The sequence below is a fragment of the Haliaeetus albicilla genome, chromosome 8 (genome assembly GCF_947461875.1).
Source record: "Haliaeetus albicilla chromosome 8, bHalAlb1.1, whole genome shotgun sequence".
Lineage (NCBI taxonomy): Eukaryota > Metazoa > Chordata > Aves > Accipitriformes > Accipitridae > Haliaeetus > Haliaeetus albicilla.
This window is the reverse complement of record NC_091490.1, coordinates 1,091,702-1,118,361: the sequence shown is the minus strand read 5'-3', so window position 1 is coordinate 1,118,361 and position 26,660 is coordinate 1,091,702. Positions and strand designations below refer to the sequence as shown.

The window sequence follows — 26,660 nt, the reverse complement described above, 5'->3', positions numbered from 1 at the left end:
AATTCCAGGACAGCCTGCCGGACTTGTCACCACGGGGCACAACCCCAGCCCGGCGGTCTCCTCTCTCTTCCACCCGGGTCACCCCCAGCGGCACGAGGGGGTCGGCGAGGGCCAGCTACTTACTTCCTCTCTCCTTTGTACCACTCAAAGACCGGGGCAGGAACGCCTGCACCTTCGCACCGTATCAGTCCGTTCCCTCCAAGCATCACACCGCTGGATTTAAGTTCCTGAATTGTGGGGGCAACTGAAAAAAAAGAATTGTAAAATGGATATTTGCATCTAGATACGCAAACTGTTTAAACGCCGCTTTTCTTCAGCACGCTCTACGTTACTCTCAGCCTGGTGCGTGTTTTCCAGCTTGATTCACATTCAATCACGTTTTCTTCCAGCAGTGTAAAAATTATCCCACATAGCAGATTCTGATATATATTCTGTGTATCTGCTGTAAAAAACACAACTGAGACATGAAGAGATATCAATCCCATATTGAAAAAAGCTGTTTTTCCAACTCAGTTACTCAACACAAAGTATAACTACTTATAAGCATTAGCTTCGTACAAGATGTATTTAGAACCTGAGAATTGGAAAAAAAGGCACATGAAGCCTCAACACCGGTGCTGGCTGAGAGGCCGCGGGGTCCCGCTGGGCTCGCCTGGGGAGGGGTATGGCAGCGCCCAGGGTCCCGAGCAAAGACAGGGCCAGCACCGCTTTTCTTCTGCATCGTGTCTTCTGCAAATGCCCCATAAACCCCAGAGGCTTAGGTGGCCTTTGAGATCTCGTTTTGCATATTAAAAGAACAACAAACTTACCTTGGCAATTACGAGCCAACTGTAAATGCCATATAACAGCATGACTTTTCCAGTATTACACTGGATATAGATTTGTTTTAGTAAATATACTTTGTCTTTTTAAATAGTAAACATTGTAAATAGCAATAAACGTTTTAAGCTAAGAACTACAAACAGGTACAAATAAAGAAAAAAAGCGATTGTCAGTTTTTCTAGTTGCCAGCGAAGGGCCACCGTAAGCTGAAAATAAAACACAACAAATTCCTCAGGAAAGAGATTATCAAAGGAAAGGCTGAACAATTGCCTTCTCCCTGGAATTTCTTTTACATTTTCTGTTTTTAAACAGTAATTTATGTGCATCATAAAACCACTATAAAAACCAAAACACAGAACTTATAAATAAAAATCTGTTTATTTTTTCCCAAGCAGTTTTCCAGATGTTGCTTTAAGGTGTTTATGTACATGTAAAATGCTGACTGCCTCTTGTCTGCTTCTTTCACCATCTCATCCATCGCTCAGCACGCCACTTTGAGACCGTAAGCCTTTACGGGAACCAGCCACACCAAAGAAGCGCCAGATATACCAAAGGGCAGGGTGACACCAGGTTCGCCGCGCAGGCGGGTCAGCTCCATGGCACACCTCATCGCACACCCGTCCTTCACCAGCACCGTCCACGGCTGCTTTTCCAGCCGCGAGGACATCGCACAGAGTCCTGCTGTCACAGCCCAGGGAAAGCAAACGCGCGCTCTTAGCACTTACACCCAAGTCTTGATGTTTAACAAAACCGGGTGAGTGCGTTTCGGGTAGGATTAAACAGAACTGGTTCTCTGTCGCCTATCGCTCACGTCCTAACCCAAGTCAGGCAGACAGACTACAATTTCCCACAGCCGGCAAACACACCCTCTGCCTTCAACTTTCTCTTCCCAATGGTAACATCAAACCCATCCATAAATTCATTAACTTTCAACCAGTAACATTAAAATTTCAAGTGGATAATAAACGTATAATCAATTTGCATGACTACCTCTCCATAATCTGCATAGGGGGGAAAAAAAAAAATCAGATTTTTTTTGTTACTCCATAAAAATAACAGGAACATATAAAGCTTACTCCTCCCTGAGAAATGAAGCAGTTCGTGCAGTTGAGGCTTTTAAAAAAATAACTTTGAGTGAGACTGATCGCTTGAAGAGCTGTGAATTGGTCACATTTTGCCTTTGCTCCTACAGCATCAGCAGCTACTTGGAGCACCACAAAGCTCATAGCTCAGCTTGTGCTTCTGAAGCATTCAAAAGAATAACAACTGAAAATGTCCAAGATGAACCACACAAAAGCAAAACTTGTGCGAGACAAACCATACAAAAGCATCACTTGAATGATGGAAGACAATGAAAGTCTATCGCATGGGCACACGATCGATGGAGGTTGCCGAAAGCGGGTCTATGGCTGGGAGGAGGTCTACCTCTCCCACAGGGTTTCCATCCGCCCAGGGACCAGGGACCACCTGCCAGGGCTCCCACCACTTCCGTCAAGTTGTACGAGAGACGTGAACACTTGCAGCAGAACCCCCAGGACATTTCTCCACCGCTAGTTCACCTGCGGCCGGTGGGTTTGCGGCTGGTCCCAAGGTGCTGCTGAGCTCCTGGGGAGCACCCCCAGACCCCCAGCATTCAGAGAAATACCAGCTCGCTTCCCCATTTACCTGTCTGACGCTGTGGTTCTGGACTGCTGGGGCACCTGGTCCACCCGCCTGCCCAAGGCAGAGCCAGCCCAACCCAGGTGGTCCCGATGGACCCCTCCATCCTCAGGGATCCAGAGCTCTAGGGAGAGCCACAGCCTGCCTGGACCAACATGCACCAGCACTTACTCATCCATGTAGTTACAGGTACGCACCTTGCTGTGGTTTTAAACCATTACTTATTTTGTCCCTGGTGATATAAAGAGTAGGTCTAAATTTCTTTTTGAAGAAAGCTTTTACCCATTTAAAGACTTGTGCGCTCATTCTCTCAGTCCTTGTTTGTCTAAACAAACAGTCCAAAAGAAACTCGGTTCATCCTCCCTCATTTCAGACATCACATTTCCCCCCAAACATGCGTGGTTTTTGTGGTGCCTGGAAGCCCTCCAGCTCACCCACACTTTGCTCGAGCGAGCGTGCCCACCACGAGGTGCAGTACTGCCAGGGAGACGTTGCCAAGTGGAACGGCATCGTCCGCACGCGATGACACCCACCCACTGATGACTGAACACGGCGTTCCTTTCCCCATCGCCCCTTGGGATTTCTGTGGCATTAGCCCAATTACCCATCTTACACCTGCGCAAGCCCTCACCTGCGGGCGGATACCACCCCACGCTTCTCCTTTACTGATCACCTTTTATTTTTGTTGCAGCTCTCCTGTGCGTCGAGACAACCTCCAGCCGTGCCTGCTGCGCAGGCAGTCTCCTGGCAGTGCTGGGAAACCTGCCCTAGGGAGGGATGGAGATTTGCTGCACACCTGGAATAAACTGAACATGGCAGGCATAAGTAGATATAATCTACTTTTGGGGACACCGGAGAGAAATTCTGGGAGAGGTACCAGAATAACGCACTGGAGCCGTACATTGGGCAAGCTTCCATGAGCTGGGAGTTTAAGCTATTGACATCTGTATTTCCATCACCACTGAAAGACGCTGGGAAGATATTCAGTAATCACAGGTTTTGTCTTTCAGGCACTGACAGACTCTGGAAAGATTTATCGTGACAGTGGATTTTGTCCTGTGCAAGACAAGAGCCCCGACGGCCCTGTGGGTTCCATAGGGTCAAACCCTTAAATAGCAGGAAAGAGTACTTGATCTGGCCCCTTCTCCACATCACCATGCGATGGCTCCTTGCAAAGCTTTGCAGTAAGAGGCAAATATTTTTCCATGTTATGCAAAGGGAGTGAAAATATTTGTTTTTTTCTAATTCAGAGTGGGTAGGATTATTAGCAAAAAACCCAAGTTTGAAATTAATGTACCACACTGTGTGCACACTACACTGAAAACATTTATTTCTCATGAGCTAAGCAGAAAGAGCAAATAAAAGACTAGCAACAGCCCGAGTCACGTGGAAAGTTTTCTTCTAAAAAGTACCACCTTCATGCTTCTCAGTGTGGCCTGCTCACCTTTAGCTCAGTGTTTTGTGGTTTTGGGGGATTTTTTTTGTTGTTGTTTAGTTTTGTTTGGCTGTTTGTTTTTTAACTAAATGCTGAACATCACTAGTAATAAATTCTAAAATTAAATGATCCATAAAAATGCACAGCTTGCCGATGCTTTTTCAGGCAGGAGCCCCAGGCACCGCGCTCCCGGTGCAGCTGGGAAGGGGATGCCAGCTGGATCCCAGCTACAAATCACAGTTCGGGGCTTTGCTGTCTGGTGAGGCAGAGTTTTGTTTGGAAAATACTGGAAAATTTCTGAAAAGGGAGTTTTCTTGGGTCTCGCTTTCAGAAGGTTTTCAGCTTCTGTTTGTTCAGAATAAAAATAAAAATCAATATTCTCTGCTCTAGGAAATCCCTGGTTAATAGCAGTATGAAGACACAAACCAAAGACAGCTTAAAGTCACCATTTGCTTAGATTTTTCATTGTCAGGTTATTTTCTTGGTTTTAGTATAAAGACAAATTCGGTGATGCATGCACATTTCTGTTGCACTGATTAGTAATGTGCTGAGCCAAAAATCCATCAGACCCTACTGCTCCCATCAGTGTGGAAGACTGAGTGACTCCAGATGAAACTGCACACCTAAATACCTGCTGCTCTCATTGCCAAGGTTTGTTTTGGAAAGGAAGGAGACAGAGACATGGGAAGAGATTCTCGGGCCTCCACTATTTCATCTATTTTTAAAATGTTTTTCCACATAGTCAGCGAAGACTCATTTTTGAGAAGACATTCATGATTTGGTCTTGTTGCTGTCAGTCACACTGCGGTTGTCTGCATTCTTACGCTGCTGGGGCTGTATGTGTTTTCTCCTATGTAAAAGCTTTTGAGGTTATAACAACCAGAAAGAATACTATATTGATCTAAATACATATAAATTAGCAACAGGAAAGCTCATATGTTACGTTAACAAGTGCTCACAAGGTTCAGTTCAATTCTGCCTTCACCGTTATCCAATATACAGTGGTTTTTTGGTGAGCAATCTCCCCAACACCAGTGCTGCCCAGCGGGGATGTGCAAGATCAGCCAAACCCCCCAGGAGAAGAGAGGGATGGAGGGCAACAACATCCCGCCTCCAGCCAGGGCTGACGGGCAGGCATTTGGGAGAGGCTGTAATAAACATACAGAAAATAACGTGATTTCTCCTCCTAGGTAGCACGTCAAGAATTTAGAAAATTCCTGAAACAGATGCAGCGACGCTTCACCCCCCGCCCGTGACAGAGCTCTGCATTTCGCAGCACTGATCATCCCTCCCTGATCACCTCCACCCACCTCATTACATCCTCCCGCAGCTCTTTACAGCTTGCTTTATTTTCTTTTTATCACCAATAAACTTGCCAAACCTCTGCTGACACCCTTTTATGGGGTGTTATGAGCAGCACAGAGGGGGCTCGCAGCGTGCTCTGCTCCCTGCGGAGAGACCCGGCGAGGGGGGGATCTGACCCTCTCGAATTACTGAGGGGGATGATTTAAATCCTGCTCAATGCCAATGGCAATTAGATGCTTTCCAAATCCCCTGGCAGGCTTCCTAATGGCAAGGCCATTAGGAGCGCTCCCAGTGACACCAGCATCGCTGCCCACGTTGCAGCAGGTACTCCCCCCGTCACCCACCGCCCCGGCGGCTGCTGTCGGGTTTTTACGGCTGCTTAGGGAATCGATGGCAAGGATAAATCTTGGCCATCTAGGAAAATGTTTTCATTCAGGAGTTTAATAATGATGACTTAAACTATTACAGAAAATCGTTTAGCATCGTTAACGATGCAATCCTGCTCTATTCAGCGGATTGATCAAACAGATGCTAGCGAAAGTCCTGAGTGGGCAATAGAAGGCAAGGGATAAATACAGATGGACGCAAGCTTAAAGGCCTGATGAAAGTTTAAAAAGGTCAAAAGAAAGACCAGCTTTAATAAATTTTAAACAAAGTAATTACAGCCGGAAAAACAGTGGAAAACCAAGAGAAAATCTGGTTAAAGATTCAACAGGAAAGAGGCTGAAGGGAGGCAGGGGGCAGGCAGCGCTCCGGCAAGCCTTCCCTCAAACTCCGCAGCCTCCACCACTGAAGGCTTTACCAGGTCCCCCCCCAAGTTACGTGGGAAGAGATTCCAGTGGTGTCGCAGAGACACAGATGTGCTTCTGAGTGCGTGCAGAGCACTTCGTTAGAAATAATAATAAACACACAAGCGAGCAAGAAAAGAACAACTTGTCTCAAAGGTATAGCGCATCAGCGGAGAGTGGAAGCGTTCACCTGGAAGAGCCTACAGGAGGAGGGAAGGGGGCGAGAGCCACAGAGAGCTCCCAAGGGGGAGAATAAAATAGAAAAGTTAGTGGTCTGACAGAAGATGCTGCAGCAAAATGTAACAGGGATGTTAACCAGAAAAAACCTTGTGTAGGACTACTAATTTTAAATGTATTTGTCATTTTTATATCTCCTAAATAATGGTTATACAAAATAGCAACAACAACAAAAAAAGATTAGATATGTCTGTCAGCAGCACTTGGCTTTTGTGCCTCATAGTTGTAGGTTTACTCTCCCTAGAATGGATCCTTGTTCAATCCTCTCCCACAGTTCATCCCTGTGGAGCAGAACACTTAAAATAAATGCTTCATTTCTGACTTGAAAATAAATTACTGGAACTTACTTAATATCAATTTCTCAAATACTTGTAAGTGCTTTGCTGGGAAAGGCTTTTTCAAGTGGGTGCTCAGAGACTCGGCTTAACTGGAGTTTTACTAACGCCCTTTCGCATTTGTCCCTGCCTGAGATGGCTCAGGAGGTAAGGCAGCTCTTGACCCAAAATACATATTTATTATCCCCACCAAATACATATTTACGTATCCCCACCGGAGGGATTTGACACGAGAAGCGTGAGAGCGAGGAGGCAAACCGGACCCGCCACGCACGGGGACGCGACGTGAGCTGCCCCAGCTGCTCACTGCGGGTTTGGCATCATTTCGCGGGAGTCACCAGTCTTAACCAGCAAAGCGCAACGTGCTTCTACACCAACCCACGCCGGCACACGTCCAGGGTATGTCAGCTATTGCTGAAACAGCACGGGAGAAGTACAGCTACCTCCCTTCCTTCTTATTTAGGAGTAACAGAAAAAAGCACCAGGCGGGACAGGAGCGCACCACAGCATCAGCAAGGACAGCGACGCGACGGTCGAGTTATTCCTGTCCCACAACCAAATACAACGCGAGTTCACGAGGCAACTTGCTCGGTTCAGCGTGTGAGCCTCGGGGGGAACTGTTAGAGATTTCAGGATGGGTGAGCGCTACATCAAGTGCTTACGCACACTCCGATGTGTGCCCGTCCTCTTTAATTTTAGCGAAACAACTGAAGTTTCAATAAATACCCCTATTAAAGTCTCATGTGATGATGCTGAGTACTCGCTGCACTCCATCTCTCTCCCAGCGTGTTAATGAGAAAGACGTGAAAACTATCATCTTTGTCTCCCACTCCTGCGCTAAAAGAGCTCTATAATTACTTTCTGCTCAGTTTCTGCTTGTCTGATATCACCAGCGTGTTCACATGAGTCAGGCATTTGTGCTGGGAAACCAAATTTTACAACTTATGTTCCACCTGGAGAGGATGCAAAGTACTGCTGAATCTGGTTTCCTACCCAAATATTTTCATTTTGCTTTTAAATGTCTAAAGGAACAGTTAAAACAACGCATGCAATACACCGGCATTCAGACAGGCACAGAAAGCATGCAAAAAAGCTCCAGCTAGAACAGGTTTCATCTTTTAACATTTTAATGAGCTTCGGGACTTTTATGCATATTAGTTATGTTGCCCTAATTACTCATTATAATTCTAATGTGCATTTTATATTTAATTACAATGCTTATAAAGATTTGGTATGGACAGTAAATTATTATAACTAGCATGTGCATAATGATTATGAGCTGAATTTATTAACTTTTACACTAGCATTCAGGGCTGGCAACTTCCAATTTCACCTTTGTGATTAACCATATTGTCTGATTAAACTAACATTTTTGTGGCATTAATTGTAAATGTCAAAAAAGTCTTTTATTTTTCCAGTTTTCATCAGATTTTAATTTGGCATCCTAACATAGTCTTTTGTTAGTGAAATTGCTCTCCAGTGCGTTAAGATAAAGACTATCAGGTAAGAGAACAGGTTTTCTGAGATCCGTTTTCTGCCTCAGAAAAACAGATATGAGCAATATTCAACTATATTCATTTATATGTATATATACACACATAGTGTTTTACCAATAAAGCAACAAATCTTCACAAGTGAAACAGTATTCATTGTACTTTATATAATTAGGATGGTCTTCCAGTAGTCTAGATTATTTAATTTTTCTAACTTATTCAGAGCAGCAACCCTACCCATTCCCAAATTAATGGAGTGGTTTAATAAATGCCTCTTCATATCAGAAACTTCTCCAGTGTGTGGCAACATTTGAGACATGCCTTTAACAATCACTGGGCTCAGCAACTAATAAGCTTCCCCCCCCCCCATCTTTTCTTGATGGCTTATCAAAAAACACTGAATTCGGTGGGATCTTGATGCGTACACGTACATAAATTTTATATGCAAACATACAAGGTATCAGTAAGAATTCAACTCAACTCCTGTGTTTCTAGATGTAACCCAGCATCTCTTTTGTGCTTTTCCTTTTCAGAATTTAACTTTACAAACCAGTATACTTTCAATGTTGATTAAACAATTGTGTAAATACCTTGTGCTAGCCATCAGAAAATGAGTGGATCCCCAAACATTCCCTGCGTGTCATCTGGCATGTTGTAGGGTGCATCAGAATTTCATGAAACGTGCATCTCCCTCAGCTCCATCTAACGGACTGCATTATAGCAGGCCATCAAAATCACAGGCTGCTGTGCAATTTATGTTTTTGAATATAAGACCTCCCAGCATTGAGAGGAAAGCTTAAAATCCGCAAGTAATTGTTATGTGGGAGGAAAAAAAAATCAGACGCACAAAATAATACTTAATAAATAATAGGCCAGCAGACAGGAATTCTTAACAATGTGTTTTACAAGTATTTGAGTGACAAGAAAGAAGAGGAGGAAACGTAACAAAACCTGCCCAAACCAGCAAAGCAAACAAAGACCTCTGGGGAGCTACGTAAGAAAACACAAGTTAGCGGGCAGGTGGAAGGACTGCTTTGTTTCTCTGTCCATCAGAGTTTATCTTACTGCTTCATCTATTTAATCCTTCTGTTTGCCAACAAAGCCTTTTTCTAATCGCATTCCCTTTAAGGTAGCTCAGCAGATGTATTTTTATCCCCGCCAGAAGAGTTGCTCCAGCATGGGAACACAAACCCTTCTTCTCTCCAGCGGCTCCCGCTGCGGCCGACAGCGCCCGAGGGGCCGGCAGCGTCGGGCCAGCCCCAGCATCTGGGTCTGGGCTCCCCGCGGTTACCACACGGACAACTATTTGGGCATGAGCCGCGACGGTGTCACGTCGAACCCCTTCGGCCGCTGACCTGGATGGGAACGGCCCTGGACTTCCAGAGCAGGGCGCTGGCCCCGGCGCAGGATGCTCCCCTGCTCTCTTTGCCCAGCCCAGCCGGTGCAGCTCTCCATCTTTTTGCAAACAGCTCTGTCCCGTTCGACAGAACAAGTCCTGCCACCACACAGGAATTCGCGATACCAACAAAAACCTCAGCTCCGCCGGCTCCCTGCGGTCGGGGACCTCGTAACGTTTGTCCGAGCAGCTGGGGAGGACAGCCAGGTCAGGAGCACCTCGTGTCCGCGCTTGTCCGACAGCATCGCGCTCGCCCTTTCGTGGGTGTAATTGAAACCATGATGAACAAACATGAAAGAAATCCTGCATTTGCATACGAGACTTGTTGGCAATTTAGAAGGAACAGATGCCCAAAACGTAAATAGGGATATAAATGTTCGGCGTTTGGCGTTGTTTGATACGGTGGAGTTGGTTTTAATCTTTCATTGGCCAGTGCAGCTTGATTCAAATTTAACTGAAGTCTTTATATTGACTTCAGTGGGCTTTGAATGAGGCCCAGAAAGATCTGCAATAAAAGAGAATTTCACAGTTTTCAAAACAAAAAAAAAGTAAAAAAAACCCCCACAACTTGAAAGAGCACTAGTATAACAAAGACAACTCTTGTCATGTAATCCCTCTTTTTATACGCTATTGCTCTTACTGCTGTAATTTGAGGGAAAAGTTGCCATCGATACTTTCTCATTAGCAAAGGATGGCCAAGCATCTGTAATTACCCGAGCCGAAAGAACAAACTTTTATGTCTCGTGGCATGAAAGATGGTATTGACAGGACCCAGCAGAACCACTGGTGATCTTTTTTGAAATACATGAAGGGGATCTGTTAGAAAAGGGTTTAAAACTGTCAGCATGGTACGCAGGGAGATCGAGAGGCACAACTTCGAGTCCTGGCACCGCGCCCGCTGTAGAGAGGGGGAAAGCCTCTTTGCTGGGATGCGGGTGACAGCCGGGCACCGAGGGGCAGCGGCCGCTGCGGAGGGTGCGTGGGTCTGCAACGGGGCGCAGAGGAGAGGTGGCAGAGCCCGAGAAAATCGTTGCAGAGCCTAACGAGTCGTTTACAAGCACTGGCTGGGGGATTTCAAGGTGAAGGGCGTCTCTCTGAAATTCAAGACCACATCTCCCCCAGGAGAAGGTGTCTCGGGAACGGCTGGGGTTAGCTTTTCCCATGCAGCAGGCACACTGGTCTAATTTTCATTCACTCTATGAAGTTACATGTCTCCGCATGTTGAGAGGGACTACACGGCCCCATGCAGGCAGCGAGGAAAGCCCAGCGATGGGGAGCTTTGTGCTGAGAGGCAGGGCACCGTCTCCTCAAGTAACAACTGTGAGGCTGAAGTAGCGGGAAAGAAAGATATTTTACTCCGTGCAAGCTCGCTGTTAAATATTGCAGTGCTCCATGTACAGGAGCAAACGTACATCTCTGGGTAATGCCGGCAGACCAGAGCTAGCTTGGGAAAGGGACATTTCCACAGGGGACAGGAGCACCGATGTGGCAGGACGACGAGGGAAGAAGGATGATGTGCTGTCATGTCCGTTTGCCCGGGGGAGCCGGGCATCCTACCTGGGCCACGCTCACCAGCTGCCCCGGCAGGCACCCGCGTCAGCAAACCTCCCTCCCTCGGCTGCTCCTGCTGGAAAAGCTTCTGCACAATTAACGTGCCCTCACACTCTGCTGCGGTTCCTTCATCTCAGCAATTTATTCAAACGTGCGTGTGGAGGTGAAAGGGGAAAAGGGAGTATCAGCATCCTGGAGTGGTACTAAGGAAGGAGGAGGAGGAAAGGGGACGCTTTCTTACATCTGATGCCAATCCAGGAGGAAGAGTTGGCCGGCAGCCTGGGTGCGAACAAACACAAGCGCTTCTACTTTGCTATTTCTCTCCCTCTAAGGAAGATAAAAGCAATGGACTTCGACAAATTCCAGGAATTACTAAGTAGATCTTTTGGCAGTAAAGCTGAGGAGAAAGCGAATTGAAGAAAGCTGGTAGTTTTCCAAGGAAAGAAAGTTTGCAACAAAAATTCAAAACATCTCAGAGTAGGTCGGAAATGCAGCAAGAGACCTGCTCGAGTCCCACCCGAGCACATCCAGGAAGCCAAAGCACAAAGGCAGGTAAGGCAGGCATGAGACATCAAGGGCAATGAGAAGCCATACCATATGCACATTATCAGTATTAAAGAAAAAAGTTATCCTGCCGCTCAGTGCTACCCCTGGGTGGTGCCCAGACCACTGAAACACTCGTGGCGGTGCATTTCTGTACCACCGCCGTCACAGCTTGACCCTACCTGGAAATGCGACATGATCACTAATCAAAAACCTGAACGCTGGACCCAGAACAAACCCTGGGGACCCACATCCCTTTGGCCTGGCAAGAAGCCTTTTGATGACAGTCTTCTAAATAATTTTGCATCCTCACCAGGGACGTTTTTTTCTCATCCATGTTTCTCACACTTGCACCTCTTAAACGCCACATGTCAAAAGCTTATGAATGTCACCACATGACATCTTCTGCCTTCCCCAGCAATAAATGGGAATTAGCGAGACGGCATGATTTGTTGTTGATGAAACCCCGGTAGCTGTTACCCTCCTCAGGCTACCTCCCAGGTACAAACACATTCTGTTACAGTTCCAGCACATCTCTGGGGACCGGGGACATGCCAGGCGACTGCCAGTTCCCTCTGAACAACAGGCACACGGGGCCTCGGTCCCCAGGACCTCGCCCAGCATTTCTAAGGTCTCAGAAATACCAGTTTCATCATTGTTGGCTTTATGCAGACCTTTGATGAAGTTTATTATACTCATCTGATGACTTGAGACAACAATTAGCTTATAGAAGGCTGTTCTCTACCTACTGTAGGTGAAGCTTTCTCTGACTGCTCTTGGCATACAGTCCTGGTGGCTCACAGGTGACCAACCTTCCCTTTTTCCGAGATGGTGGAGCAGAAAAGCAGGGGGAGGCAGCCGGCAACACGCAGTGCTGGGAAGAGAGGCCAATCCCTCCCAGAGATGCTCGACAGACCCATTATCTAGTGCAAAGCACCTGCTTTATGGGGCACTAGTGTGGTCTCAGCTGAAGTACCAGAAAAGCAGAAGGAATTGGGATTGCCGGAGCTGGAAAAGATGATTTACTAGGGATGCATTGCATCACTAAATATGCAAGACAGAAGTAAAAAGGAACCAGCTCTTCCCTATCTCCTTTAGGGGCCAGGCAAGCAATAATCAAGCAAAATTGAAGCAAGGGAGATTTAGGTCTGGTAAGCTAGTGTTGGAAGAGATTGTTTACAGAAACTGTCAAGGTGTTCTTTCTCTTTTTTTATTTTAAAAGAAAAGATTGACAATTCAAATACTGGCACCTGCATCTGGACAGCAGCATCAGCCTGACTCCTCAGTTCCTCCTCTGGGTTGAATTTTTGTGGTCTCAGAGGTCCTGGGATTATTAAGCATCAGAACAGTTCCTGTAACAGCAAATTCCTTTACTCATTTCTGTAGATACTAGTGTTGTGTTTAAGGTTATATGCCATTTTTCAACACAATGGCAAAAAAAGAAATTATACTTGTCTCAGCTTACAATAGTAATGAAATCTCCAGTTCATGCTTAACTACAAAAGTGAAGTAAGTTCTGAAACTGGATTTGGAATTCAAAAAAATAATTCAAAAGACAGAAGTAAAACTTTTTTGCAGAAAACTTATCACGTACACCTTGGATCTGATTTGATATATTCTACATACATAACAAAGTAGATAGGTGAACTCACCAAAATGATATTTCTAAGGACAGAACTCATTACTACTGTATAATAAATGGAAGCATAAGTCGGAGTTAGCACTGAACAGATTGTTTGGGGTTGCAAAGACAGCAGCTGTCACAGCTTGACAGCTTTCTTGTTAGTGAATCAGCTTTACTGACAGTCTTTTTGATTGAAAACCACTGTTCACTGACAGTGTGTTATAGCTGATATACATATGTATCTCATGAAGAATGAGAAAGAGCCATAAAAGGTCTAGAAGCTATTGCTCTATATTAAAAAGAAGTGAAGTTTACATAAAGGTTTTTTTGGTTTCTCCCCCCTCCCCAGCAATCTGCAGCAGATGTTAAGTTGATAGAAACAGGACAATCTATACTGATATGTGACAAGCGCACACGCACACAGAGTCAAGTCCAAAGTGGGTTTTCTAGCTAAAAGCAATAAAGCCACAGAAATACTAGTTGCTTCCAAACACTCTCAGGAAAAGCTTGTGTAATTGAAAACAAAGTTTAGAAACAAAATTATAGAAATAAGACTCAGTGCAACTCTGACAGGGGCTTCCCAGGCCTCCTGCTAGCCCTAAGGGGGGATCTGCTGGCGTAGATATACCCGTATTAATTGAAAAAAGAACCCGCTTGCTTTGAGTCACATTTTACTTTTCTCTTATACGCTCCATCCGTGTCAATGGTTTCAGCTGGCAGCTCCACAGGACAAGAAGCCTTGGCCTCTGCTTTCTGCAGCACACTCAAAACACGCGTGCAAAACCACCACCGCCGCCACACGGCCACGCACGGCGCAGGCTTCTGCGAGCATCTCGGGTAACGCAGCCAGCGGCTCTGCCGTGCCCTGGGCTCTTCACTGAACACCTGCGGTCTGCGTACTTGTGGCACAAGAAAACTAGCTGGCTGTGGTAAAGGAGGTATTATATTGAAGCAAATGCATCTCAGGTGTCTCCCCCCCTCCCGCCCCCCCCAGTCTGTATTTATTTATAAGATTGTCCACATAAAGTAATTTCCTCCTCCTCAGCTTTATGGTATTTCAACAGATAAAAGCCAATGAGCTGGGTACAACGGGTGTCACCTTTTATTCTGAGATCATTGCTTAAAGCAAAGCACACATGATGCTGTGCTGAGGAAGACCAAAGCCAAAAAATGAGAGCCATTTACAAACACCAGAAACATCCCAGGCTTCACAATTTGTCCCTGACAATCGTTCAATATTCTTGTTACAACTACTCATTTCCAAAGAATGTCACATATTTTTCAAGAAGAGACAATAGATCACAAATCAGCACTTGGATGCAGACCTGACTTTACACGAGAAGTCTGCAATACTGGGGTTTCCCCACTTAAATGTTTATTTGCCACATTGAAAGGTAATTCCTGATTTGCTCTATCTCTTGAGATTCTCTTTAACCATCAGTAATACCAGGTGCAGAAGCAGCGAGCACCTGAATTGAGACATTTGATACTAAACAGAGTTTTGTTCAAAATACACTGGAGACAGGGCATTTTGAAGTGAATTTTTCTGGATGCTCGAACTGAGTTCTTTCAGTCTAGAAATGACTATTGCGATCTTTGTGCACAGCGTGCAACAGGTATCAAAGCAACTCAAACAATATGGTCCGTAATGTTACTTGCCGTCAGGAAGCAGCACTGAGTGCAGCCGTGCCTGCGAGGTGTCAGAGCTTTCGCCACAAGAGCTTGTGTTTGCTCTACAACTCCCAGGTCCAAGAAAGGTCACATCAGCCTCAAAACAGTTTGTTTTGATTTGAGAAGAGGCAGAAAATAGGAAGAGAACCAGCTTTATAAATTATAGTGCCTGAAGAATGATGTTGGCAATTTTTCCTTTCTTTTGTGTCAACAGCGCTGCTTTGTTTTAAACTATAAAAGCAGAAATATTACTTCTCAAAGCTCCCCTAGCTCAGATCTAGTGCCTACACCACACACTTGCTAATACCAGCCAAACTGCAGAAGTTATTAAAACCTAATTTAGCAATCTCACCAGGGGACAAACAAGTTGTAACAATATCATTACAGTCTTATCAGGGACTGGATGTCTTGTTGAAATGCCAAGTGTAGTCAGGGTAGTAGCCAACGGGGACCGTCGCTGCACGGCATCACGGCCGTACCCATACACTCACAAGTGATGCTAAACAGATTTCTTCTGCAGAGCCATTCCAAAGCAGCAATGACTGCTGCTGGAAAAAATAATAATAAAAAAAGAATCAGGGGACTGAGAATTTTGCAAGCCTGACACGCTGTTCAGACTTGTCTTCTCATGGCCCTGGCTGACGTCCCCAGCTGTGCTCAAAACCCCTGTAGACTATCACCTCGAAGGCACTGCGCTCGTAAGGGACAGGGAAGACTAAGACATAGACCAACAGCAACAAGGAATACTACAATTACTAGGAGAAATATTGCTTTACAACATGTTGACTATTACGAGAAATATTTTAAGTAATTGTTTTTGCTGAAGAGCAATCTGGGCAAGTGAACGCTCCTGGAAGCTGAAGAGCTCTCCATTAATTTTGGCTCTAGTTTGGAGTCTAACACAGCCTGCTGTATACTTCAAATTGCTTCTTGAAACGCATAAGCTCTTTAGAGATGAGTCATCTTCTATTAAGACTTCAATTTTCCTGAACAGTATTTTAGCTGGTATTTAAAGTGGGATCACCTGGAGGCTGAAGAGCTAGCAGCAGTTCAGAGCTGGGAGAAAGCCTTCACCCCAGGCAGGACTGCCTCCCCCGGAGTGCTTTTCCTCAGCCGCCACAAACACTTCCTCGCCTTCCATCCCATCGGGTTTGAGGGGGTTAACACCCCACCTGCAGATGTGGAATTCTAGCACCTCGGAAGAGCGACCGGCAGGGAGCCAGGACTGCGCCCTGGAAGGCAGCCCTGCGAGAGGAGCACGTTCTGCTCCTGCTGGTGCCAGGAGAGATTCCTGCAAGAAGGGCAGCTTCAGAGGTGAACGCACAGAGATGTCCAGAATCCTACTGTAACCTTATTTTGACTTCAAAATGACAGCACAAGTGGAAAAGTACACCAAAGCTATAAAAAAACCCAACCCAACCTTAATTAAATTTTTTTGCCCACTAATTCATGAGCTGGTCCCCGCACTTTCACCAACAACAGCCTGAAGCCTTTACATTGTGCCTTCACAACAACCATCAACAACATATTGTTGATAATATTTTTCACTGGTATTAGGAGAGCGTGTCACGGATGCTTTATTATTTGTTACAGCACAGTCTCCCAGAGATGCATAAACATAATGAACGGCATTTACTGGTATACCGTAATTATACAATATGTGGACCTGTAACTACTGGCAGAGTATAAATATGTGCAAATTAGTACAGTTATTTTTATTTCAAGGACTTGTTTTCCTGGGGACAAGGAACAGAGATTACTTTCAAATGGGTAATCATGACAGTCCTCAGAATTAACCACTGCAGAAATTACAAATAATCAGCACCCATAGGCTTCTGAAACAATAAAATCCAGATTTGAATAATAGAAAAAATCTTTTAATAGCTAGGTCAGACATGCTGCTTCCCCAGAAAACAGTGCTTGAAAAAGGATTTGTTTGCACATGCTTTAATAGCTCTCTAACTCCTCAATGTGGTTCACGGATTGGTGTTGAACACACTCCTCCCACAGTGAGGTGTTTTTTGGTGTCTTAAACTCTTAATTTGCCTTCGCAGCCAAAAGCTGGGCCATTGCAGCAGCAATGTTGGTGTTATGCTGGAGCATCATCTCCTCTTCCAAGGCCAAGTTACATCCTTGTGCTGCAGCCTCACATGCCGCTGGTCAACCCCAGATCTTTATGGAGAGAAGAGGCAGCCCACTCGACAGGCTGCTGTCCTTACACATCTGCATCACACCACTGGCAAACACAGGGTGCAGCTGCCTGCTCCCCCCTAAATACCACCCCCCCCCCCCCAAAAAAGAAAAAAAATAACTTGGCAGAGTTAAGCAGAGATTTTAAGATGATGACAAATGTACTCCTTATCTGTTGGAGGGATATCTTGAGTACTAATACTCCAACTTCTTCAAATACAAGACCTCATTTCATGTTGCCGAAGCCCTTGATTATGTGCTGTGGCAGCAGAATGCCATCTACATGAAGGAACATTATAATCAATTTTGTCACGCTTCAATATGAGCAACATTTTTCAGAAATGTGCAGTAACTGTGCAGCGGTTTGCAGAACCTAATAGTAAACTATTACACCGCAGAAAGAAATCAATGTTAATTTAGGAGCCAAATTGCACTTGAGTCAGAAACTTGAACTATATTGTTTTAATCTGAATTCTGAAATATTAATAAAAATACCTGAAGGACATAAAATGGCAAACATTACTTTCATAAGAGGCTTCCTTCCCTACCAGTGAGGGGAAAGATATTTTCTTCAAATCAACTACATGCTTTCCCACCCCACCAAATGAGGTGGTTTTAAATATATGACCAGTTTTTACTGAATTGGTGTAACTCATTTTTCATGAAGTGTTACTGTGAGACAGGACATCACGTAACTCATACAAGTGATCTTGGTGATGAGAATAGCTTGCAAATTAAGTAAATAAGAATTTAGTCCTAATGTTGACCAAAAATAACAAAAAACCCCCAAAGTAAGAAAACCCCAACTCTGATTACATTGTGCATGATCAAAAGCTCCATTTTACAGGATAGCAGAAAATTCTTCAAAGATCTTTACCTTACACAAAAATCCCTGTTCTTAGTTGCACTAGTTTCACCTGAAGTATTTTGCTAGCAGCTCCTCATCTGGATGGCTGGACCCAAAGACAAGCACTGCTGTTACTGACTTAAACCATGAGTGAAGTTTTCATCTCAGCTGTGCTAGCACCTAATCTCCTTCAGCTAGAGCAGGTGGCTTTGTATTCTCATGTATTTGACCCACTGATATAGAAACTAATTACACTGTTATTTCCTTGCTCTCAGCTGTGCATTATGTGCTGCAGGAAAAACCTCCTCTCCCTTGTTCCTCTGAAGGCCTTCCTACATCTTTTTAATTGAAATAGTAGCTCAGATGTACAAGTTAGAACTACTGAACTAGAACATCCGTACAGCACAGAGAATCCAATTTTTAGAATTAGGTAATATTTTCCCATTATTGTTAAAACAAGTCAAGAGATGGTCCTGATGGACTAATACACGAACCTCCAGACCCACGTCACTCCTGACCTGCCTGGGTTGCCGACTGCCAACACGTCCTCCGAGAAGTCAGTCTATGGTCCCCCAGCAGCACAGCACGGAGCAGCACTATTCTCACCATTCAAAATGTTAGCACAACTCTAACTTTTGCAACAGTTTTCTCATGAAAAAAGTGAAGGGAGGACACCACCCATCCCCCAGGTAGGGCAAAACAAAAGGGGACCAATCCTTGCAGGCTTCTTCCCAAAGAAACCAGAAAATTTGTGGAAAAGGGGGCAGCCTGAAGTCATGCTTTGGACACAGCTTACGCCTGGCCAGGGTCATCTCTTACGCTTGCAGACTCTGACCCACCACGCAAGTCCGTGATGTGCACCAGCATTACACTCACCCACATGTCCAAGACCAAGAAGGCTTGAACAGAACAGAGTCACGTTCTGGAAAGCTCACACTGCAATAAGCCCCACTGATCCATTAACAGAATCAAATATGAACCAGTAGTCAGATTTCCAGGAGTCCCCAGCGTGACTCCGAAGCCAAAACCCCATTTTTGAATGGTAACCTGAGAATTTGGGAAAACATGTTTCACAGAAGCCAGCGAAACCGCACTCCAGAGTGCTTTTAGCTTTTCGGAGTGTAATTTTGATACTTCAGAAGGGTATTGCAAAGTTCAATCTTCCAAGGCTCCGTACGCCTCTTGAAACGGTCGGTGGGAACTGTGGCTGCTCAGTACCTGCAAATTGCTCTCTGTCGTTACAATATCAGGAAATACTTCGTGATTAAAGAGAGACTGACCTACATGATGCAGTTTTAAATGTGTGAATTTCAGCCAGATGGATAATATCAACCACTGCAACACCAAGATAAGGTCTTTCTGTTCCACGGTCAAATATGAACATATGACTTCATCTCATGTGGGTGCAATTCTGTTTGAAGAGTTGACACGACCGAATTTACTTGATATAAATGACACCGTAAAGAAAAGCAGTAACTTCTCCACAGTTTTGTTCTTTCAGAGAACTGGTTTTAGCTGGTTTAAAAGAAAGAACTCTGTAATTGGATGGAAGTGACCTCACCAACAGTAAACATTTGTGATGAAGTTTCAGGTCCTCTAAGGCTGCGAGATGCAGCACCCCTGACTGCAGTCGCGATTGTAAACTTCTGGTACAACAGACAGGAAGGATGTTCCTTCTCAGGCTGGCCAACAAACAAACAATATTGCAAAACCAAAGACTGACACAAATGCATACAACTATTCAATACATTGTCCATGCTGTTTTAAGAAAAAAAAAAAGAAGTTGCACTTATGGATCAAAATACATTTATGTAGATTCACTGGTTTCTCCAACAAAATGACTCCTCGTCTCCTAAAGCCAATGCTGACCATAACCCCCAGATCCTAAATTTAGTCAGAGATATAAATATGAAGCTGCACATCTGTAGCTATTAAAAACTGAAAGAATCGGAGTTATTTGTTTATGCTTACACAGAAGTCCCCCTCCTCCCCTCTCTTATATTAGAAGAAAGTGGAAATTAAAACTACAAATTGCTCTGAATAATTTCATACTTGGTACCAAAGCAGAGGACAGAGATCTTTGGAAAATATTTGGGCTTTTCTTTTTAATTTAGTAACACAATCACCTTGATTGAGAGGAATTTTCTTTGTTGAATCCAAAATAAACAACCTTGCCAAGGAAATGTTTTTCATAGGTCAGCAACTGTTTACAGCAAGACACTTTCTGGGAAAATGAAGTCACAGCAACGTGTCCAGGTATTAGGAGCCCCAACAAACACTGAAGTCCTATAATGTTTTTTCCCCAATAGGTTTAAGGTTACAGATATAATTAGGTTAGAGTGGCTTGTACAGTATGTCTGATTTCAAAGTAAAATCAGAGTATTATGCATAATATTATGCAAAGCACCATAGCAACAGTAAGGCAGACTTCTAAGAAATGCTAATGAGATAAGCTGTTCTGCAAAAACCCTAACCTGTCCAAGCAAAAAACAAACACATTACTTAAAATTCATACAAGAAACTCACACGTTCCTTCTATAAAAAACCCCCACAGCATAAAATATCTTATCAAGCCATCACAGCAGGAAGGGGGCACGAGGTCTGCACAGCAGACACCTTTCGTGACCGGCTCGCTGCTCCCTGAAAACCCAATCCCACGGGACTGACACTGCTCTGGCTGAAAACCAGCGGCAGAATTCGGACGCCAGAGCCTGGCAGGGTGGGCAGCAGCCCAGGGTCCCTCCGCTCTGGACCCAAGCGGGACCACCGCACCCCGGGTGATGCAGCGCCTGCTCTGAGCGCACAGCCCGGGGCTCCAGGGCAGGGGAAAACTTGGCGAAAGGAGGAAAAAACCCAACCCCAAAACAAAACTTAGATGATTCACTGAAGAACGTGAAACACGTGCACAAAAAGGAAAGGGCAAGGGAGGCAGAATAGTTCCAAACACAGAATTTTACCAGTTCAACGGCCACAATTGTTTTATATTTCAGGTTAAGGAAAGAATAATGCAGCAAGTAACTGAAGAAACCAAACTGATACAAAACCAGCTGGCCTACTGAACTTCAAAAGTATATTCAAGGGCTGGTTTAAGCAAATGCAGAGCTACAGTGTTACTTCTGAAGTGGGGGGCAAGTACCTAACACAGCCTCCATGGACCTTTTTCAGAAAAGGAGGGAGCAACAGGAGCCAACAGGGAATTACAAGCCAGCCCATTTACCCCCAATCCCCCTATAAATGCTGTTCAAGCAATCAAAGATGTGAAAGCACCTGGAAGATAAGACAACGAGCAATCGCCCACAGGTTTGTTAAGAATAGATTGTTTCAGGTCATGGGTTCCTGCAGGGAATGGCAGTGGATGCCACAGCTTGACCACATCTCCCACGCACAAGGGAGCCGGGCTTGGCTAAAAGCTCCGTTCGACACCAGTGCGTGCTGTCCGGGAGGCTCTGCTCGTGGGTCTGCTCAGCTGGACACCAGTCCTGGGCCTGCTGCTGGTGGTGGGTGTCATTGATGCCATTATCAGAGACGAGAACCCTGAAAACAACCCTGATCAACTGATGTGGCCTGAAAACTGGAGGAAACCGCAGAGGAACGAGTTCACCACTTGGGATTCATCAGCTGGATGAACAGCGGGAGGGGGTACGACAGCCGTTCTGCAGAGCGACCGGGGCTGCCGGGGGCAAAACCCCGCTGAAGTGTCCTGCTCCCCCAGGGAGGGCAAGTGCCCCAGCCAGGTACAGGAACAGCCATCAGAAATAATCCTTCCACCTCCTCGGCAATCCAACGCCTCACCGGGCACGCTACCTCAAGTCTGAAAGAGCTGATTTGAGAAGGCCCGTCCCTAGCACCAACTGATCTACAGAAAAGAAACATTTAGTCAATGCCTTAGCAAACGTGACCCAAGAAAAAAGATGATCTGAATCAGGGCTGGTGAACATCAGGAGGTAAACATGGGGAGCACAAGTCCACTGTCTCCAACGAGATCGAAAGGCGAGACTGATCTGTTCTCCTTTCCTCAGGGACAGGTGAGGAATGGGGTTGTAATTCTGCAAGGAAGGATCACATTAGACACTGTGACAAATGTTCAGTTAAGGACTGTGATTAAGTAGATTAGAGCATGTTGCCCATGGAGCTGCCATCACCAGAGATGCCTTACGGAGGGACTGGGCGAACATCTATTGGCAACACCGATTCAGGAGCACAACTTACAAGGTTAATACAGTTTTTACAGGTTATCATCTAGTCTATTCACTTCCATTTTCCTCTTTCAGTATTTTCAAGATCCAACAAAAAATGTCTGTACAAAGAAATGCTGTTGCAAGCAGACATGGCTCAGTACCTAGAAAATTTTGAGTTATCTTTATATTGTTTGTATTTACTGTCTACAAGATTTGGCAGACTAGCTTTCTCTTCTGCAGCCTGCAGCACGTCGGAGGCAGGAGACCTGCCGGAGGTTGAGCCCAGGCTGCACTAGGCATCATTTCCTTCGAAGCAACTTGTGCCAGAAAAACTACTTGGGAGTCCTGGCTCAGAAATTAAGACCTGTCCTCCCTCCTGCGCTGCCAGGAAGGCCCCAAGACAGCCAAACCGACAGACCCGACAGGACCGCACCACACCAGCCCTTCCTGGTGCCAGCTGGGCTTCCTCGGCACAGGAACTCTAATTTTCACCTCCCTGGTAAGCACCGGTGAGTCTGGCCTTCAATTTGCAGCATGATGGGGTTCATAAAGGCTGAAATTAAATTATTGTCTTTTAATTTCAACTGAATGGCTTTTTTCCTCTCCAAAGGCACCGGATCTTAATTCAGTAAAGTCCGCAAGATCCAGCTTCAACAGAGCTGTTCAAAATACTGTTACAGAAGACCAGACCTTTAGTGTACGTTGTCTGAAGAAAGGAATACTGCAATACAGCTCCACTTTGAAAGTCCACATTTGCTACTTATTTAGGTAGCTGACAATTTTACATCAATTAAAATAAACACCAGTTCCATGATGCACACATCCCATTCTGCATCATCTTAGCACAGCCTCAACACTTCTAGAGAATCTTGCGTTTAGCAGCTGCCTTTAGTATTTTTTAAGTATGGCACTAATAAACCAGAAGAGAGTCAGGAAAGCTATAGCACCACATGGATAGTTTCAGACCAGCTTTCAGATGACATATTAAAGTCTTGCTAATCCAGACACTGGTTCCTTCAAAGTAGGGTTCAATATTATCATCTATAAATCAGTATTTGCTTTATAAAAATGTAATGGAAAATGCTAATAAGATTTACTTGTGAAATGAAATTGGATTATATCTTATCTATTTTAACTCAATTTGGTATAGTATTCCTTCTTCATAAACCGGCAGCTCCAATTTCTTTTTTTCTCACCCCCCGCCTTCCTCTCTCAGAATTCAGGCAGACAAATGCACCATGGATTCTCAGGCCACCACTTTTGAAAGGGAAATTATGGGGGACAGACATAAATTAAAGTAGAAAATGTAAATTATGCAATATGAAGCAGTATAAAGAAAAAAACCCCTGTAAAGTCATTAGAGTTATAATATATGTGCTGTAAGGCAGAGCGCAAGCTGGTTGTTTATGTATGGTTGGAAGTTGCCCAGCCAAGAAACTTGAAATTCAGAAAGTAATTTAGACCTGGTAATTTTCTTGTACATGCTTGGATGACTGAACAACCGCTATATGCGATGAATATCCATATTCAAAATTATGCTTATATCCACCGTAACCGCTCAGGGCTCATTGATACATTCTATTAACTGGGCACAATAAAACCTTGATTTATTCTACAGTTATCAGGTCTGCACTAAAGAACGTTCCTTTTAATAACAGTGAAACAGTATTAAAAATTGTCAGAAGCAGCAGTTAAGCGATCATATTCATGCAAATGTAGTGCAGTACCATCATCATTCTGTGTGCTGGAGAGTGTGTGTCAAGACGTCACCGTATGTATGAGACGTGGTGGAGGGACAGAGATGAAACAGGGACTGCTCGGACCCCGAGATGAAGTGATGCTTCTGCAGCACACGGCCATCCACAACCGATCAGATCATAAGGGTGCAAAAGCAGGACTTGCAGCACAAGCCACACACATTACTTCCAAGAGTATTTTCTATCGTAAGCACTACAGGTGGGAAAGGCGATAGACGTTTTGTGAAGTTACAGGATCCCCGTAAGACTAAAGGAGGCGAGTTTGGTGTGTTGGTCACGGCTTCGGTGACGCTCACCGAGGAACGAGTCATGAGTAAGTGCAATTAAAGACGTGGTGGAAGTACCTGGCAGATGGGCACAACATCCCTGCGCCAGAAGTACAATCACGGAGTAACACCAGGGTGGTGAGGAGCAGCAGAGGCTGCGGAGCTGGTGCTGAGCCCACGCAACAGGGCGTCAGCAGGAGAATTAAGTAAGTTTGCAAAACCACAGAAAATAAAGGAATGGGATTTGTTTTGGGGGGTGGTGGAGGGAGAAAGCATTGTTCTTTGTTAGACAAATGAACAGACATCTTAAGAAATGGGACTGAAGAACACCTGACAAAGGAAACTGCCTGACCCAGGGTAATAAAATAACCTGAAGGCTTCCTCTCTTTTCTATTTCTTTCATTAAGATCTTCCCAGATTTAAACTTGAAAATAAATTTGATAACAATTTCTTGTAAAGAGTGACCAGCAGACAAACCACAGCTCTCCTAAATGCAATACTTGGCTTTTACTGATGGAAAGCTGGCCTGTCGGGGCAGGTCAACAGAGAGCAAACAGGCATCGTTCTGCCGGTGTGATCACGCGCACGACGTCCCTTTTTGAAAGGGGCTGCCCGCACCAAAGCGCTGGGAAGCAAAGCTCACCCACCCCAGCAGCGCCGGCCACCGCGGCACGTCCCAGCCGCTGCCAACGCTGCGGGGCCGACGGCAGCAGGGCGAGCTCTCCCAGCATCACCCAGCTCCGGCAGGACCCTCTCCCGAACACAACAAGCCATTTTTCTGCCTGGTCAGAACAGATGAGCATCAGCAGCAGCGAGCAGATGTTCAGAGCACTTTTGCATTTCGCTTAACTGGCTAGGGGACAACATACAAATCCAAACAGAAGTGTATTAGCAATTAGCTGACTACAACAAATCATTCACATATACAAACTGTTTCATGCTGCAGCGAGATCCTAGTTTTACACTGCTTCAATTTTATTTTTGTCCCCTCCATTTTCTTCTTTAGTTATAAGAAACAAACAAAAAAAGAAACACTCTGCTTGTCCCCAGTGCAGACTTCAAAGTTTGCCTGAACGTGGCATAACGCTATGGCCAAGGACACATCCAGCTTAGCTGTCCCCAAATCGGGACAAAGATCAGCTTGGACACTTTATTCAAGTATTTACCAAGCTTGTTGGTTGCTTTAGCAGGCTGTAACATGTTTCTTACTGCAGATAGAAGTACCCTTACACTGCATGCTGCAGTCAAACCTGAGCACCCCTTGCTTGCAGTCCACACCAAACAGGAGTGTGACCCTCTGAGCCTGCACATCCCTCGACACAGACACACTATTTCTCCCATTACCCACTTCGTTGTCCTTCTCTGGACACGCTCCAGCACCTCCATGTCTTTCTTGCAGTGAGGGGCCCAAAACTGAACACAGTACTCGAGGTGCAACCTCACCAGTGCTGCGTAGAGGGGGACGATCCCTGCCCTAGTCCCGCTGGCCACACTATTTCTGATACAAGCCAGGATGTTTGTTCCTTAAGACACCATCCACTGTGTTTTTTCCTCCTACAGAGTCTATAATTTTTAGAGCACTGCCTGCTTTCAGAAATTCAGCAAAGCTGCTGTAGGGGGAAACATGTCAATTGAGGGCAAAAAAGGAGCAAGAACAGTGATGCGCTCTGCACGAGCCTCCTCGAGCTGCTCTGCAGTTGAAGTCTGTCCTTGTGACTTGTAAAGCAGGGACTGATGGCCACAGCACATTATACCAGAGCCTCATTGCAGAAGCCTCAGGACCTGCAGTCAGAGCCAACAGCCTGTGTGACCAAGCAATACAGAAAACTGCCTGCGAGACCCAGCATATGATCCAGCTATTCTGTAAACGTTAGCGCATTGACCCACCACGTCCCAGGACAGCACAAACCGCAAGTACCCTGGTGCCATGTAAATGTGGCGACTCTGGTTATTTTGAATGTGGGAACGTCCCATAAATGCCCCGGTAGCACAGGTAGCCCCATCAGCAACCCACCTCCCCGCCTGCCGCGTCCGGCTCTGCAGCGACCAGGGGACAAGGGGCTTTGCTACCTACAGCATATCAACAGAGACAACATCTGTGGAGGGAGACACAAAGCTGAGATCTCAAAAAATTGTGGCCAATACAGATACCACAGCAATTTTCAAACCAGGAACAGTTACAAATTACAAGCTGGGTAATTGCACTTAAATTCATAGTTAAAATGAATCAGAGTAGTTATTCCCATTTTTTTGTTTGTTTGTTTTTTTTTAAAAAAGGTTGGCGGGAGAAAGAACACTGTTCTGAATGTTTTACATCATACCAAGTGCTAAACCAAATTCAGTTCCAAGTCAGAAACACCTCCTCAATGTGAGGATCCCAGAAGGTCAGACCTGGTGGGCTGCAGGGACAGTAACAGGCTACCTTGGCAGTTCCACCCGGGATCACTACAGCAGAACTGGGCAGCCGCAAAGTCCATCTTGCCTTCACACTTGGGCAACTGCATGAAACTATTTGTTGCCTCTCCTGGGACCACCTCAAATTGCCACAGAGATCAATTGCCAT

At 45.2% G+C, this 26,660-nt stretch overlaps 1 protein-coding gene across 2 annotated transcripts in view; it reads right to left on the bottom strand.

The window, feature by feature from the left end:
- NEGR1 (neuronal growth regulator 1) overlaps positions 1-26,660 on the bottom strand; it is a 295,675-nt gene that overhangs the window by 64,454 nt on the left and 204,561 nt on the right. For both annotated transcript variants that reach the window (XM_069788395.1, XM_069788396.1), the window contains exon 5: positions 124-244. In XM_069788395.1, coding sequence (XP_069644496.1) covers positions 124-244 — 121 coding nt within the window. The remainder of the gene's footprint in view (positions 1-123; positions 245-26,660) is intronic.